This window comes from Gopherus evgoodei, chromosome 3, assembly GCF_007399415.2.
Source record: "Gopherus evgoodei ecotype Sinaloan lineage chromosome 3, rGopEvg1_v1.p, whole genome shotgun sequence".
Taxonomy (NCBI): domain Eukaryota; kingdom Metazoa; phylum Chordata; order Testudines; family Testudinidae; genus Gopherus; species Gopherus evgoodei.
The window spans coordinates 143,066,373-143,080,839 of record NC_044324.1 but is presented as its reverse complement, the minus strand read 5'-3'; the positions used below and the strand labels follow the sequence as shown (position 1 = coordinate 143,080,839).

At 40.6% G+C, this 14,467-nt stretch overlaps 1 protein-coding gene across 1 annotated transcript in view; it reads right to left on the bottom strand.

Moving 5' to 3' along the window:
• Positions 1-14,467, bottom strand: part of DISC1 (DISC1 scaffold protein) — a 405,341-nt gene that overhangs the window by 81,005 nt on the left and 309,869 nt on the right. The window contains 1 exon segment of the mRNA XM_030556889.1: positions 5,627-5,687. Within this exon segment, the coding sequence (XP_030412749.1) occupies positions 5,627-5,687 (61 nt within the window).

Below are 14,467 nucleotides of genomic sequence, written 5' to 3'. Positions count from 1 at the left end.
CTTTGATAGAAGGTAGTTTCTTTTTAACCCAGCTGAAGAGGAGTGACTTTCTCTGCATGCCTAAAAAAAGGAAGGCCAAAATTTGAAAATCGGTGTGCCTAGAGTTAGACTCCCATATTTAGGGACCTAAATAACAGAGGCTTGATTTTCAAAAGTACAGTTTCTATTGATTTCAGAAGGATTTATGGGTGCTCTACACCTCTAAAAATCAGGCCACTTTAATTTAGGTGCCTAAATATGGATTTAGGAGACTAACTTTGGGCCCCCAAGTTTGCAAATAATGGCCAAAATCTTACTACTCTAATAACCCTGCAATATTTGTGTGTAAATTCTTTTCTATCTTGGATTCTCAGGCTAAGGAAGGCTTTTTCCACGAAGGGACTTGTGATGTATGCTTATATCCATGATTAGTAGGACTTCCTAGTTCTTCAAAGAATAAAATCATTAAGGCTATATTTAAAGACATCTTGACTAATGTGGATACAACAATACTTTTATCTAGATAGTCCATGTTTCTGTGAGAGAACAATAGTTCAGGGAATATCAACTGAATAAAGATTTTCAGCCAAAAAACTTGAACTGTGGCCAATGGGAGCTGCGTGAGTGGTGCCTGCAGGCAGAGTCAGTGCGCAGAGCTACCTAGCTGTGCCTCCGCCTTGGAGCAGCAGGGACAGGTCGCTGCTTGTGAGGGCCGCCTGAGGTGAGGTGCCCTGGATCTGGCATCCCAAAACCCCTCCTGAGCTCCAACCCCCTTCCACACTCAAACTCCCTCCCAGAGCCCATGCCCCGCACCCCCTCCTGCACTCTGAACCCCTTGTGGCTGTTCTTCCATCTGGGAGCAGCAGGGACATGTCGACGCTTCTGGGGAGCCACATAGAGCCAGGTAGGGAGCCTGCCAGCCAGGGCCAGCACTTCCATTATGCGACCCTAGGCGATAGCCTAGGGCGCCAGGATTTGGGGGGTGGCATTTTGTGTGCTCCACAAGGGGTGCACGGGAGCTTCCAGTTCCGCTCCCATCACGCTGCCAAAGGAGGACCTTCTGCCGACGTGCCGCGGAAAACAGCGGCAGGCAATTGAGCAGCTCAATGACTGCCACTGTCACCTGCGGCATTTCGACGGCGGGTCCTTCTTTGGCGGCACGATGGGAGTGGAACCAGAAGCTCCTGCATGCCCCGTGGGGAGTGCACAAAATGTCACTCCCCAAATTCTGCCTACGGTGCCAGAAACTGTGGCGCTGCTCCTGCTGCCAGCCCTGCATCAACTGGTCTATAAACTGGACTTCCTATGAAGATTAGAAATGCTGATTTATAGAGCTTTCCAGTTGGTACAGGGTCAGATAATACAGCTTTTACTGTATAAAGCAAACCCATAGGTCGTAAGTATGACACAGTGCCCACAGCTACCATAGCACACAATCATCTTTTTATCTGTCAAACAAGAAGGGAAGACGTATTCATTCTGGACATGAATAGCTCCTCCACTGATACTTCCCACTTGAAAGTAAGAAGGAGGAATGTGAACTTGTGCAAATTCCACTCACATAGGTTAAGGTAGCATCTGATGAGTCAAATCTGCTGTGATGTTCTTCGATCTCTTGATATGCTAGGCATTCACACATAAGAAAATGAACTCCACCTAAGACAGTCAACTAACGATGACCACTGAATGTGACTAAACTTCATTGCTTTTGGCAGCTGCAGAGGTCCTCTTAGGCATGGTCTATGCTAGGAAAAAACATGGTAACTAACACTAGATAAGACAAGGCAGTTGCATTTTTAACATGAGGTTAAGGTAAACGCTAGGCTCCCTCATAGTCTTTATCTTGACATGCTAACAAACCTGAAAGCTAAAAACTGTCTTGACTTCACTAGGATTTTACCTAGTGTTTGTTACCATACGTTAGATACAATGAGGTAAGATCACACCTTTTTCTCCTACTCAGAAAACACCCTCTAAGTGTTCAGCAGGGACCTGGTAGCCTTGCTGACAGGAAGGAGCTGGTAACTTCTCTGTTTCTCTTCAAGAGGCCCTCACTTCTTCTGGTGAGCACTGAGTAGTACCTTGAATTTCAGGAGATACTTCCTTTTGGGCACAAAACAGTTTCACAGTTCATGGAGTGTGCTAAAATGAGTACACTTTCTGATGTGCTGTTAGATCTTTTAACTTTGGCAACTCTTCTGGGATGGGTTCTGCCACTTTTGAAAACTGCATCTGCACTGAGGCTGAAGGGAAATCCTCCTATGAATTCAATTTAACCATTTGAATATTAATGTACTCTTTTACTCTGGTAAAAGGGAGGACAGAAACATCCTGGTTACTTCTTGAGGAGATGCAACAATTCTGTTCGTTAATACAGTGCCAGGATCTTAGCTCTCTGCGTAAGACTGGCAGATCTGAACTGCCTCCTAGTAACAGAGAGAAGGAACAACTTACTGTAGACATAAGAAAGTAGGATAAATATGATTTTGTTGAGGAGGGTGGGGGGTGGAGCTGAGATACAACACATGATGACATATTGCGGAATAAAAGTTTTTTTTGTCATGAGTTTGCGATAGTCATATTAATCGCAAACACTAAAACTGAAAGTAAGCTTTGCACATCATCCCAAGCAAGTCCTGATAAAACCATTATATCATACTTCATACACTCTGTATATGTCACAAGTTATAGAAAAGCTATTTTAGTTTTAGTTTTAGTGCATTTCTAAAAAGTAGATTTTTTTTTTATCCCTCTCCCTATAAAATCAGATGCCTTAGTTACCGTGAGTCCAACTTGTGCAGGGCTCAGAGAGTCTTAGAAACTTTCCAAAAAGACCTAAAATTTTTTTGCATGCCTAAACATATCATGATTTGAGAGATATATCTGAGGCCCATCCACGTTTAGAAGTGGGTGCCGTTACCATTGAAAAGCTAGGAATCTCCTCTTTCCAATGAATAAAGCTCCCATTTCTAGACCTGCAGCTCCTTGAGATATAAGATTTTTAGAACTGTGACATTTATATGTACAGAAAAGCTACCACTAGTGCAGGACTGAATCTTGCCCATCTTGGGACTTGGACAGAAATAGGGGTTTGTTTTTTTTAGGGGGAGAGGTGCAGGGGAGAGAGTCCACATTTGGGAGAACCTGTTTTTCTAACAGATGAATTTTTTTTTAAATGGTAGCCTTTTGAAGATGCTCAGGTGTCTGCAATGTTAGACTAATGCAATGTTAGTCCCAGGGAGATGGAGAATGAGAGAGGGCTGAGGTAATGGTCAAAGATGCATGACAAATGAACTAATATGACTGCAGGAATGTACTTGTAGAACTTCAATTACATGTATTTAGTTCTCAGTAAAACCTGATGACAGTAACCGCTAACTAACACCACATTAAGGCCTATAGTGTAGTTTCAGTAGAAAACAAAGATTGAAACAGACATAGTAAAATCTATATCGGGGTCGGCAACCTTTCAGAAGTGCTGTGCCGAGTCTTCATTTAATCACTCTAATTTAAGGTTTCGCGTGCCAGTAATACATTTTAATATTTTTAGATGGTCTCTTTTTCTAATTCTATAATATATAACTAAACTATTGTTGTATGTAAAGTAAATAAGGTTTTAAAAATGTTTAAGAAGCTTCACTTAAATGCAGAGCCCCCGGACCAGTGGCCAGGACCTGGGCAGTGTGAGTGCCACTGAAAATTAGCTCGCGTGCTGTCTTCAACACATGTGCCATAGGTTGCCTATCCCTGGTCTATATGGTACTAAGGAATGCAACCTATCAATACAATTCGAACATGTTGCATTACAACACAGTATATTGCTGAAGTCTGTTTGAAATGTTCACTCTTTGTTGATAAAGAAGTGACTTGACAGCATGGGCTTCCAATATATAGTATAATGCCACAGGAGAGTTTAGTTTTCAATCTTTTCCCAGAAATGACACACTTCACTGAAACAGGATAAATACCAGCATGATGGCATCGCTAAGTCCAGCACAAATTTCACTCTCAGAAATATGAGTAGTGGGAGAAGAGGGTGGGTGAGAGACACATGCCACATACTCTTTCAAAACCCATTAACAGCACACAGCATATACAAAACACACTGAAAAAATTCCTAGGATTAGAACAATATTAATGCAGAAAAAAAGTTTTGAGTTGATAAGAACCCAACAACCCAAATACAGTATTTAATTTCTTTAAAGCAATAAGAATACTTAACTACAAAGCTAGCAGCACAATTGTCTGCCCACAAGCAGAAAATTCCTTCAAAAGAAAATGCAAATGACATTTCTCTGACTTTCCCTGTGGTTAACTGTTAAAGAGAAGGTGATTTTGTTTGTTGAGGGATCTGTTGTGTTGCTATAAACCTATGAAACCCAGAAACATCACTGTGTTGCTACACCATATTCTTTGGAATTTGTATTCTTGATGAAAATTAAACAAACAAGATTTTGCACTATGGTTTTGATTCAGTGCTAAATATGGAACCTATAACCTACTAAATATTTAGTATTCAAAAGCCCATATGAACATGTCTAAAAACTTGGAACCTTCCCTCAGGCATTATGATAAATACTGTATGGGTAGAAGTACCATTCTCTATTCCAGACCAGCAATACAAAGGAGATTTTTACACAAATCAATAATACAGTCTGTAGCCAGACTTTTAAAAACGTAAATGCCTCTTTAAAACAAAGTCCATTCTAACTGATGGTTCCATTACAGCAGCAACACAGCACCCGGTGATAAGCTATGGAAAGGCACGGCAACCCTTGAGGGAGGCACAAGAGTTCTTCACATAGCAAGAGGATTAAACATTAATCTTTGCAGTAGTTTAAAAATATGTATTCATAGTAGGGTTATATACTTAAAACAGCTATATTGTTGTTTTGGTTTCTATTGGTTTGTGAGGGGCTAGAAAGGAAGAAAGATTTCATTATATTTTTCAGAACTATTCAAAATTAAGTAGATCATTACTTAATACATAAGAGCACAGAGTTCATGGGCGAAATTATCTGGCCCAGCTAATTTGTGCTTTTGTGTGCAACTGCTGGGGGACGGGGGCAGGTGGTTTTAAATCAATGCTGTGCTCCCCACAACCCAGAACTGCTGGATACTGGTCTGGTCTACAACATAAAATAGCGCAGCCTCGTGTTCATTCTGATCGCTTGCGCTGAGGTGAATGCAGTGATATCCTGACCATGCCCCCTTCTGTCTTGTCATACCCACTATGTCAGAGGTGGGCTGTCGTGGTATATGACCTGTCAATGCCCCTGAAGAATACCCTTACACCAGGGGAATCAACTAACTGGATATGTGGATCTATATGGCCACTTTACACTGGCAGACTAGTGCAAAGCAGCTGCAGCAGGGCCATGAATCTGGCCCATAATGTAGAAACTTATGGTACTTGCAAGCCTTTGTAGATTTTTTTTTTAAATAAGATTTTGTTACGCTTTTCAGGATGATGGGATAAAAGATTAATAACAAAAATTCCCTTTGAACTATTCTTTTCTAAATTCTGATTTTTGCTATTTTTTAAAAAATATATTCCAAAGTGTTCACCAACACTCTAAAGCAACAGTTACATTTATAAAGTAACATTTTAGATTTTTTTTAAAGGTTTCCACCATGCCATCCTTACCTATGCAGCTTATCCTCCAACATCTCCATGAATTTCACAGCATCTTCCTTCATGTTTGTCTCTGCAAAATAAAAGTCAAAGTTAGGGAGTGCTGTGGCTACTTAATTTTAACTTGTCTACTCTTATTATTTACTAAAGAATCAAGATGAAGAGGTAAAATACATAGATTTATTAGTGAAAAATGTCCTTTGATTTTTATTTTTTTTTTTACATCCCATCCCTTACACACTACATTACATATGTATCAGTCTGAAGGTGAATTCTACTAGTTTTTTCATATTAAAATTAGGATCTGAATATTTATCCCTATCTTAAAGTCTAAAGCACATATTAAATTAATGTGTTTAATTTATTATTATTATTGCTAAATTTTGCCCTCAGCTCTGTAATGCAGATGGTGGGGAGTGTCTTCCTGGCACAGGCAGATTCTTCTCATCACACAAAAAAGACAGACTAGATCCTCCCATTACCACAGGGAGGTAGATAGGATGCCAGATAGACCTAGCTACTGTAACAGTCGATGCTCAAGATCCCTTTAAAACTTCATGAAACATATGAGACTAAACTGAAGCTGTCCCAAGCTACCAAACAATTTTAATTCAACTTAAATGTTCTTGGGATTGTTCCCAATCCACGCAATGTTCTAAGCTCTTGTATACACTGGGACCTGGACATTACAAAATACGTGAGAGGATATACATATGTCCACTATCTCCTAGTGACTTCACATCTGAAGAGTTTGCTGCATGTCATTTATTCCACATGAAGGAAAGAATATTTTTAGCTTTCATTTCAATGAATGTTATGCAAACTTCTGATGCACTGCACTAAAAATATCCTTTTTTGAATATTCATATACCCCAAACTGGACAAGATGCGAAAGAGAGATAAATCCTTTCTTGAAGGACAGAAGCATCCTATGGATCAACATTTCCATACTGTGGCAAAGATAGTTCTTCATTTTTGTCTCTAAGCAAAGTTACTGTCTCAAAGTCAGATGGGAATATTTAACTTCTTAAACTGATAATGTAAATGATATCAACTCTTGATAGACTATTCCTCCAAATACACTACAGGGTTGTACAGTTTGTTGCTTCTGTAGGCTGAGCTCACTGCATACACCAGGGGCTCCTTGCCAGGGGCGACTCTATGTTTTTTGCTGCCCCAAGCATGGCAGTCAGGCAGCCTTCAGTGGCACGCCTGTAGACGTTTCGCTGGTCCCGCAGATTCGGCAGCATTTCTGTGGGTGATCTGCTGGTCCCGTGCCTTCAGCACCTGCCGCCGAAGGCGCGGGACTGGCAGACCTCAAACAGGCGTGCCGCCGAAGGCAGCCTGACTGCCACCCTCACAGTGACTGGCAGGGCACCCCCCATAGCTTACTGCCCCAGGCACGTGCTTGCTGCGCTGGTACCTGGGGCCGCCCCTGCTCCTTGCATCCCTTCATCTACCCAACAATTCATAATCTGTTAATTATTTATTTTCTTTCTGTCTCAGAGATAAGTCACATGGGGGATGGAGGAGGCACACATTTTAAGGTCCACTGGAAGGACGGACAGAGCTGAAAGTGGGTGGGTATTGTTAGGCTGGAAGGTGTTAACAGCTGCCATCAACAAGTTCTGTAATTGATAGACAATTACAGACTTATGTAAAGACGCTGGGTGTGACAACCAGAAACCAGGAGCTGTGACATGCTCCCACCCAATTTTTTCCTTTCGGTTTTCCAATCTCCCCCAAAATCAATTGAGTTCTGCCCACTGATACCTAGAAGATTCCCTGAATTTTGGGAATTGATCAGATGTGGTGTTCAAAAATTATCGGGTTACAACCAAAGAGGCAGACAAGCAGAGAAATTCCGTAAAGTTGAGTGAAAGGCCTCATTTTGCTCAGCCAATCAGATATGATTGTTTCCACAGATGATACTCTTGCAAAGCCTCACATTGCTCTCTGTGGCATTGTCAATTCAAATTCACCTTCAAGAGTTGCTATACAACACAACAACATGCTATGATCCAGAAAGATCAAAAAAGGCTACATGTAAAAAACTGCATCTATTTATATTTACAGTTCTGCATCTCTGTAAGCAAAGTGCTAATGAAAGTTATACAAATAGATTATATAAAGGATTGCAATGGTGATGGAGGCCAATGCAGTTTCTCTCCCTCATAACAGAGAATTTTATATCAAAACTTGTTATATTAGGCAACACTGTACTATACTACAAAGCTTGTAAAAAGCATCTAGTTTTTTAAATACTTTTAATTCCTATTTTTCCTGAAAGGTCTATCTGCGAAGCCCAAGAGACCTTGTAAGACTGCAAGCCTTCCTTTAATCACATACCACTGTTTAACTAAAAGAAAACCTAATTTTTCAAACTATTTTTATCTGTCAGTTACAAATGTTTTGACTTACGGTTTGACACGTACTTTAAGAAAGAATAGCTTTAATGTGTATAGCTGCAATGCTCTTTGTTCAGTTGCCACTGCCATCATACCCTTGAACATGAGATAGTACAACTTCTTCCCAATATAAATGTCAATAGATATTAATTTTTGGAGAGGAATGAGAAAGGGTGGAGAATCTGTTTCACACTTATTTTGTTTCTAACCGATATAGTGACTTCCTCTCTTACATGAAAGATAAACCCTACTTCCAATTTCTCCTGCTGTGCTTGTCATATTTTAATTGGACATGATCTGATACAGTAATTCTCACTTTCACAGTTCAGTCCTGCCCCTACCTGTTATTTTACAATGTCCTTGAAGCACACAGCTTGGTAAATCAGCATTATTCAATGACAAAAAGTAACACACAAGAGAACACCGCTAGTCCAAAGTAGGCCAGTTAAATGCTAACACTCTTTTGAAAATATCCTCACATCACTACACCAGGTACACCTCTGCCAAATGTTTTAACTAAATTAAGAATAACACAAACTTTCTGTGGCTCTGTCCTCTCACAGCAGACTAATGTTGCCTCCTTGCTTTCTTGTGCATGTAATTGAAAGGGTTGTGACCAGAAGGGCTTTTTTTCTAAAAAAAACTACTTAAAAATTCTATTTGTTTTACTTTTCTGATAATGAATTTCAAGAAGCACCAGGACAAGTACATGAATATTTCAGACCACTGGACCATCCATTGGAAATACAGGACAAGCCGCAGATTTCTAGATTTTGTTTTAATAAAAACCAGTCATCACCATTTAATGCAAGAAAACTCAAGCCAAAAGCTATGCATGAGTCTCTTAAATGTAGCTCAGAAAGTGCTTGATGATGCCAGAGAAAATAATTTATGAGACTGTGTACTGCATGAACATGTAAAAAGGTTTATTTTTAAATTAAAGCAAACAGGGCCTATTTTTCCACCAGTGCTCTGGGGATTGATGTACTTCGCTGTTATTGCCAATTAAGGGGACAAATACTGTAAATCTTCATAGAAGAATAGACCCCAGTGTATTTGCTGAGACCAGAAATAGGATTTTTCCCATAGAAGCTTAATCTGGAGAAAAATGATGCAGCATTTTTGTTCTGTCATTACTATATCACATTTTCTTCTTCCTCCTGGGGCCTGACAGCTTGAGTCCAGTCTTACAAACAATCAAGGTCAGGCACAGCTGATTCTCAATGGTATACCACCATTCTCCTTTCTAACCACCATACAAAGTCTGCCAGTAAAATAATGGAAACATTCATTTTGGCACAGTTAGGAATAATCCATATTCTAAATCTAGGATTGAAATAGTGCTGGGGTTTGCAGGTAAGAACAGAACGTGCAGAGCCTTGCCTGCACTATGTGGTGCAAGCCCATACAATTAATCTTTTCCTTTCATAAGCATTACATTCCTTCCCAAGGGTTTTTTGGGCCAACTCAAGCAAAACTCCCACGGACTTTACTGAGAATTTTGTTTGGCAAAGGTCTGAGGGTAAAATTCAGTTCTCAGTTATACTGGGGTAAGTAAATGCATTTATTTCAATGGACCTACCCAGATGAAACAGGGAACAGAATTACAGTACGTGTTAAGTAAGCATAGCAGGATTTGGCATTTAAAATGTAAAAAGGAATTTTTAAAAAACAAAGCAGCACACGATTAATTGAAAGTATCTGATCTTTTCTATTATAGTGGAAGGTCTGCTGAATGAAATGTGTGAAGTCATATTCTGAAAACTGTGGCAAAGCTTCAGTGTATTTGAAGGTTAATTTGAAAAGCCAATCAAACTTCAAGAGACTACATTTCAATGCCTCAAAACGTATGTCAAGCTGATTTATCAAGCCACAATAACAGTAGCAAGATTTTGGATTGCAAAGCAGCAAGCAATTTGGCACCCCATGGATATAGGAGGGAAAATCCAAAAGAACATGCTCTGTGGGAAGAAGCACTGAGTCTAACCAGTGCATTTCTCTGGGAAACATTAGTAGGAGAACCTCCTCTGGAAAAGGCAAGAATTAAGAAAGGAAAATGGTGAACTACACAGAAGAGAAAATATTCCAGAAAGGTTGTCTTTCTTTCTGGGCTTAAAGGTTATTTTCCAGTAATAATAATAAGAGTTAAAAAGAAAACAAACAGATATTTGGAAGGGCTTTTTAAATCCTTAGGTTTCAAGGTATAAGTCAATCTTACTTGATGGGATTTAAAAAGAAACTTCAATTTGGGCCAGATTATTTCAAAATTGCATATTGCAGGTTTTCTTCCTCTGAAGCATCAGGCACTGGCCACTGCCTTAGAGGTACCACCGCTTTGAACCAGTATGGCAATTCCTGATGTTTGGAAATTATAGTTAAGGGATCTAGGCTGAGAAATCTCCACTACCAAATAATCTTTCCTGTACTCTCAACCATTTTACACCTCCCAACCAACCTTAACTTTCCCCTCTAAAAACTGCAAAAATATGTTAAAAAGTTGAAATAACAAATGACTAGGAAATGAATGGATTTTCTGGGAGTGGTTAACTAGCTCATTCCCCCATTACATTTATAGGGGCTCCTGGTTGTCTCGTCCTTCCTAAATCCACAGGAAACTTCTTCAGGAAAGTGGGATTTTTTTACTTTGCTCTAGCTCACCTGTCCATTCAGCAGCAGAAATACCTCTATGGTTCTGGGGTTAACATGGCTATTAGCCTTAACCATATTCTGAATTTGTCACACATCAGAATGCACCACGGTAATAGAGATTTCACTGAGTGCTTTCTCCAACATCTCAGACACAGAACGTTATGAAGCTCTGTTAAAAGCGGAAGCTGCAGAATTGGAGAAGCATTACCTGCGTTCGTTGCTGCTGAATGGAAGGTGGGCAGGGAAGAGGAGCACAAGCAGCTCACCCTCCTTAAGATGTTTCTTATGGATTTAGGTTGGATATGGCAAACCTACCAACGCTCCCTGTATAAGAGATCCAGACACCCCTGAACATACAGAAAGGCAGAATGTGAAATCTAACCTCTGAACACAGTGTGTATGGGGAGGGAAGTACTCGCATGGGGTCCTCTCAGAAGATACCTAAGGGAGCTAGTGCCTGCTTAGTTGGAGGGAGGGGTATGGGTTCCTCTGGGTTAAAAAGCGGTTAGAAGTATTCTCTAAGCCTTTGGTGGCCAGTAATTTTCTTGCTCTCTCTCTCCAGGCTCCCTATCTGGCAGCAAGCTGGCCCAAGACTTCAAGTTTTGGTGAAGCTTGATGAGTTTTGAGTTTCCATTGAAACCTACAACTAGGAAAGTTTGCCTAGTTTTGATGTGAAAATTTGCACAGACCTCTGCACTACAAAACGCTGATTCACTCCAGAGCAGGTCTAGCCTGTCCACTGAGTGAGAGACGGGTCCTCTGGGGAAAAAATAATATGCAATCATGTGATTCAAGACTGTCATAATGCATATAAATAAGAAGGCCAAGTTAAGGTTGCAAAAGAAGCCTTAATTCTTGTATTTCCTAACCTTTGAGTGCTTGACCGTGCAACCTTAACATTCTTTACTATAGTTACTGGTGTGTAATTTCCAAAAAAATTCTATTATATGGTATCCGATTGACATCCACATGGATCATCAGCATGGTTGGAACCTTTTGATCCACGACACAGACCTCTGCCATTTGAGCTAATGGAATAACTGATAGCAGTAGCAGGTTATTATTCTCTTTGTGGCCCAGCACTAGAGAGGGATGGGACACACACTTTGCCAGTGGTTTTCACAGATATTTGTTGAACAGCAGAGAAATTGTGAGACTCAGGAATCGTGGGTTCCACTGAAGGCTCCGGAAGGGTGTGTGTGTTAGTGCGCACAGACCCTTCTGCCCATTCCCCCCAAGCTTGACCCCTTCTGCCCCATCCCCACCAACTTGTTCTTGTCCTGGTCATGACTCTTCCCCACTGGTGGCTCGTCATCCCAGTCCCATTCTCCTAACCTAGCTAGTCTCACTCTCCATTCCTCAGGTCTCTCATGCCGACCCCAGTCTCCTCATCCAGCTAGTCTCAATTCTTCATTTGCCAAGTTCCTTATCTGATTTGTCTCCCCTACCCATTCATCCTGCCCCACTTGTTCTCAGTCCCAGTCTCCTTTCCCAGCCACTACCAGTCTCCCTCTTCCAGCCCCCCTGCACCTACTGGCTCCTAGTCCCCGCACCATTTCCCTCCCCAGCTCCCAGTTCGAGTCTGCTTACCCAGTCTAGTCTTCCTCTGCTATCCCAATGCCCAGTCCCAGTTTCCCTCCCTACTCCCCCCGTCATCCTCCAGTTCCAGTCTTTCCACCCCTCAGGCTCCTTGTCCCAGTGTACTCCTCTAACTACCCTTCCTGCCCCCATGGGTAAGTTCTTGTCCGCCTGCATTTGAATCAGGAAGTTTCCTCCTCCATGGTGCCTGGGCCCAGCAAGGGTGTCATAAGCAGCACAAAAAGGATAGTCTTGCTGCTCTTAATTCAGATATCCAGCCTAGATCCAGCATGGCCCACAATAGCCCAGAGTTACAATTGGAGTGACAATACCACTCATCCCCAAGCTGAAGCATGCCCAATGTGGACTGAATCTCTAGAACATTTTGCTGCTAAAATCTAAGCATCTTTACTGAGCACATGAGAACTACGATTTTTCAAAGGCTTATAACTTGGTCACATTTTGCTGGATTTTCATTTGGGATGTCAAAAAGCATATCCCTAATACAATGCTCTTCCTCAGCTAAATTTCAAGTCCCTGATCCAAGCATGGCATTTCTAGAACTTTAAAAATTTTTTTTTAATTAATTATTTAACATTGTAAAACAATGCATTTTTCCCCCAAGCCTTATTCTCATAAATGGCTGAACCATTTTGTATGAATTTTTCCAAAACAATTCAGACCAAGGCAGACCTTGACATGAAAATTTTCAGGCCAAATGGTTACATTTTGGCAAAGTTCTGAGCAACCAAAACCAAGGGCTTACAATGGGGTGTGTTGGGCAACCTAAATAATAGATGGTGTTCTCAGGCCCACCGCCTACCATACCAAGATCGTGTTCTGTTCAGAACATGGCATAAAAGGTTTAGGAGTGGGAAGTAGGGATACAAAACATTCTACATAAAAAGAGACAGTTGAAACAGATGTTCCCAGAAATTGCCTGCTGAACCTACTGCACTGTACACGGTACTTTTCACCTAAAGAGACAAATGACCTTTCAAGTTCAGTGATGATAAAATTGCTCAAATTGAAGGGAATTACCATATCTCCATATGGATTTTAAGCTTCATTTAGAGTTTTATAAATCTAGCAAACTAAACATATGGTAGCTCCTCACATAGCATTTGGGGGGAGGGGAATTACTCTTGACATCATTTTAGTAAATAATATACCTTTAAAAACCAAATAGTTCAATGCTGTTAAAGTTAAGTTTCATTACTGACTATGTATTAACATAAATTTAAGACTTCTAAACTAAGCCATTATAAACATTATTAACATTCCAATAGTAACTAAAGGCTCCAAACAAAACTGGGGCTCCACTACATGAGGCATTGAACAAACACATAAGAAGAGAGAGTTGCAGTCCTGAAAACCAGATGATTTTAATAGACATCACACACAGAGAGAGGGTGAGATGGTTAAAAGAACACAGAAAGATGAAGTGACTTGCTCAGAGTTACACAGCAAATCAGATCAGATCTCCTAACTCCCAGTCCCAGTGCCCTATCGACTAGGCAAGCTGTCTCTCTGATAATCCTATTTAGGGTAGGTGGACTTGTTGAGCATAGGTTATTGTATGCACGTTTGTTTATATTTTAACACTACTCAGCAATTAGAGCTGTTCCACTTGGGGCCCACCACCAGGAGGAAGTTTGAATCTGGACCCAGATCTGAAATGTGCCCTCTCAGCAGTCTATTGGAGTGCCTTTGGAGAAATATAAATTCAACTCCAAATCTGGATCAAAACTATGAGACTCTGGTCCATCTCTATTAGAAATACAAAGCAACTGTCCTCTGGAAAAGTTATCTTTATTATAAAAATGTTTTAAAACTGATCAGTAGAATTAAGGAGTTAAAGTATCACATGAAACCCAGACCCTTTCTATACATTGTTTAGCTTCAATATCCTGAATTACCCTATTAGAGCCTCACACTGTATAGCTCTAGGAACACATGCCAAAAAAAGTTCTGAATAGATTTCCTAGAGCAGAGGTTTTCAAACTTTCTCATGAGGTAAACATATCTTAACAGAGTGACTCTCTCATGACCACCCATCCCATTTGTGATCATGTGAGCCACCTCCCCTCCCAATTTCCCAATCCATTTTGCTGTCATAACTTTTCTGCAGCAACTACAGCCCTCGGTTACACACAATATTACAAGAACATTTATAGATATAGCTGTCTTTAAATGGTGTGCCCTTCTTGAAAATCTT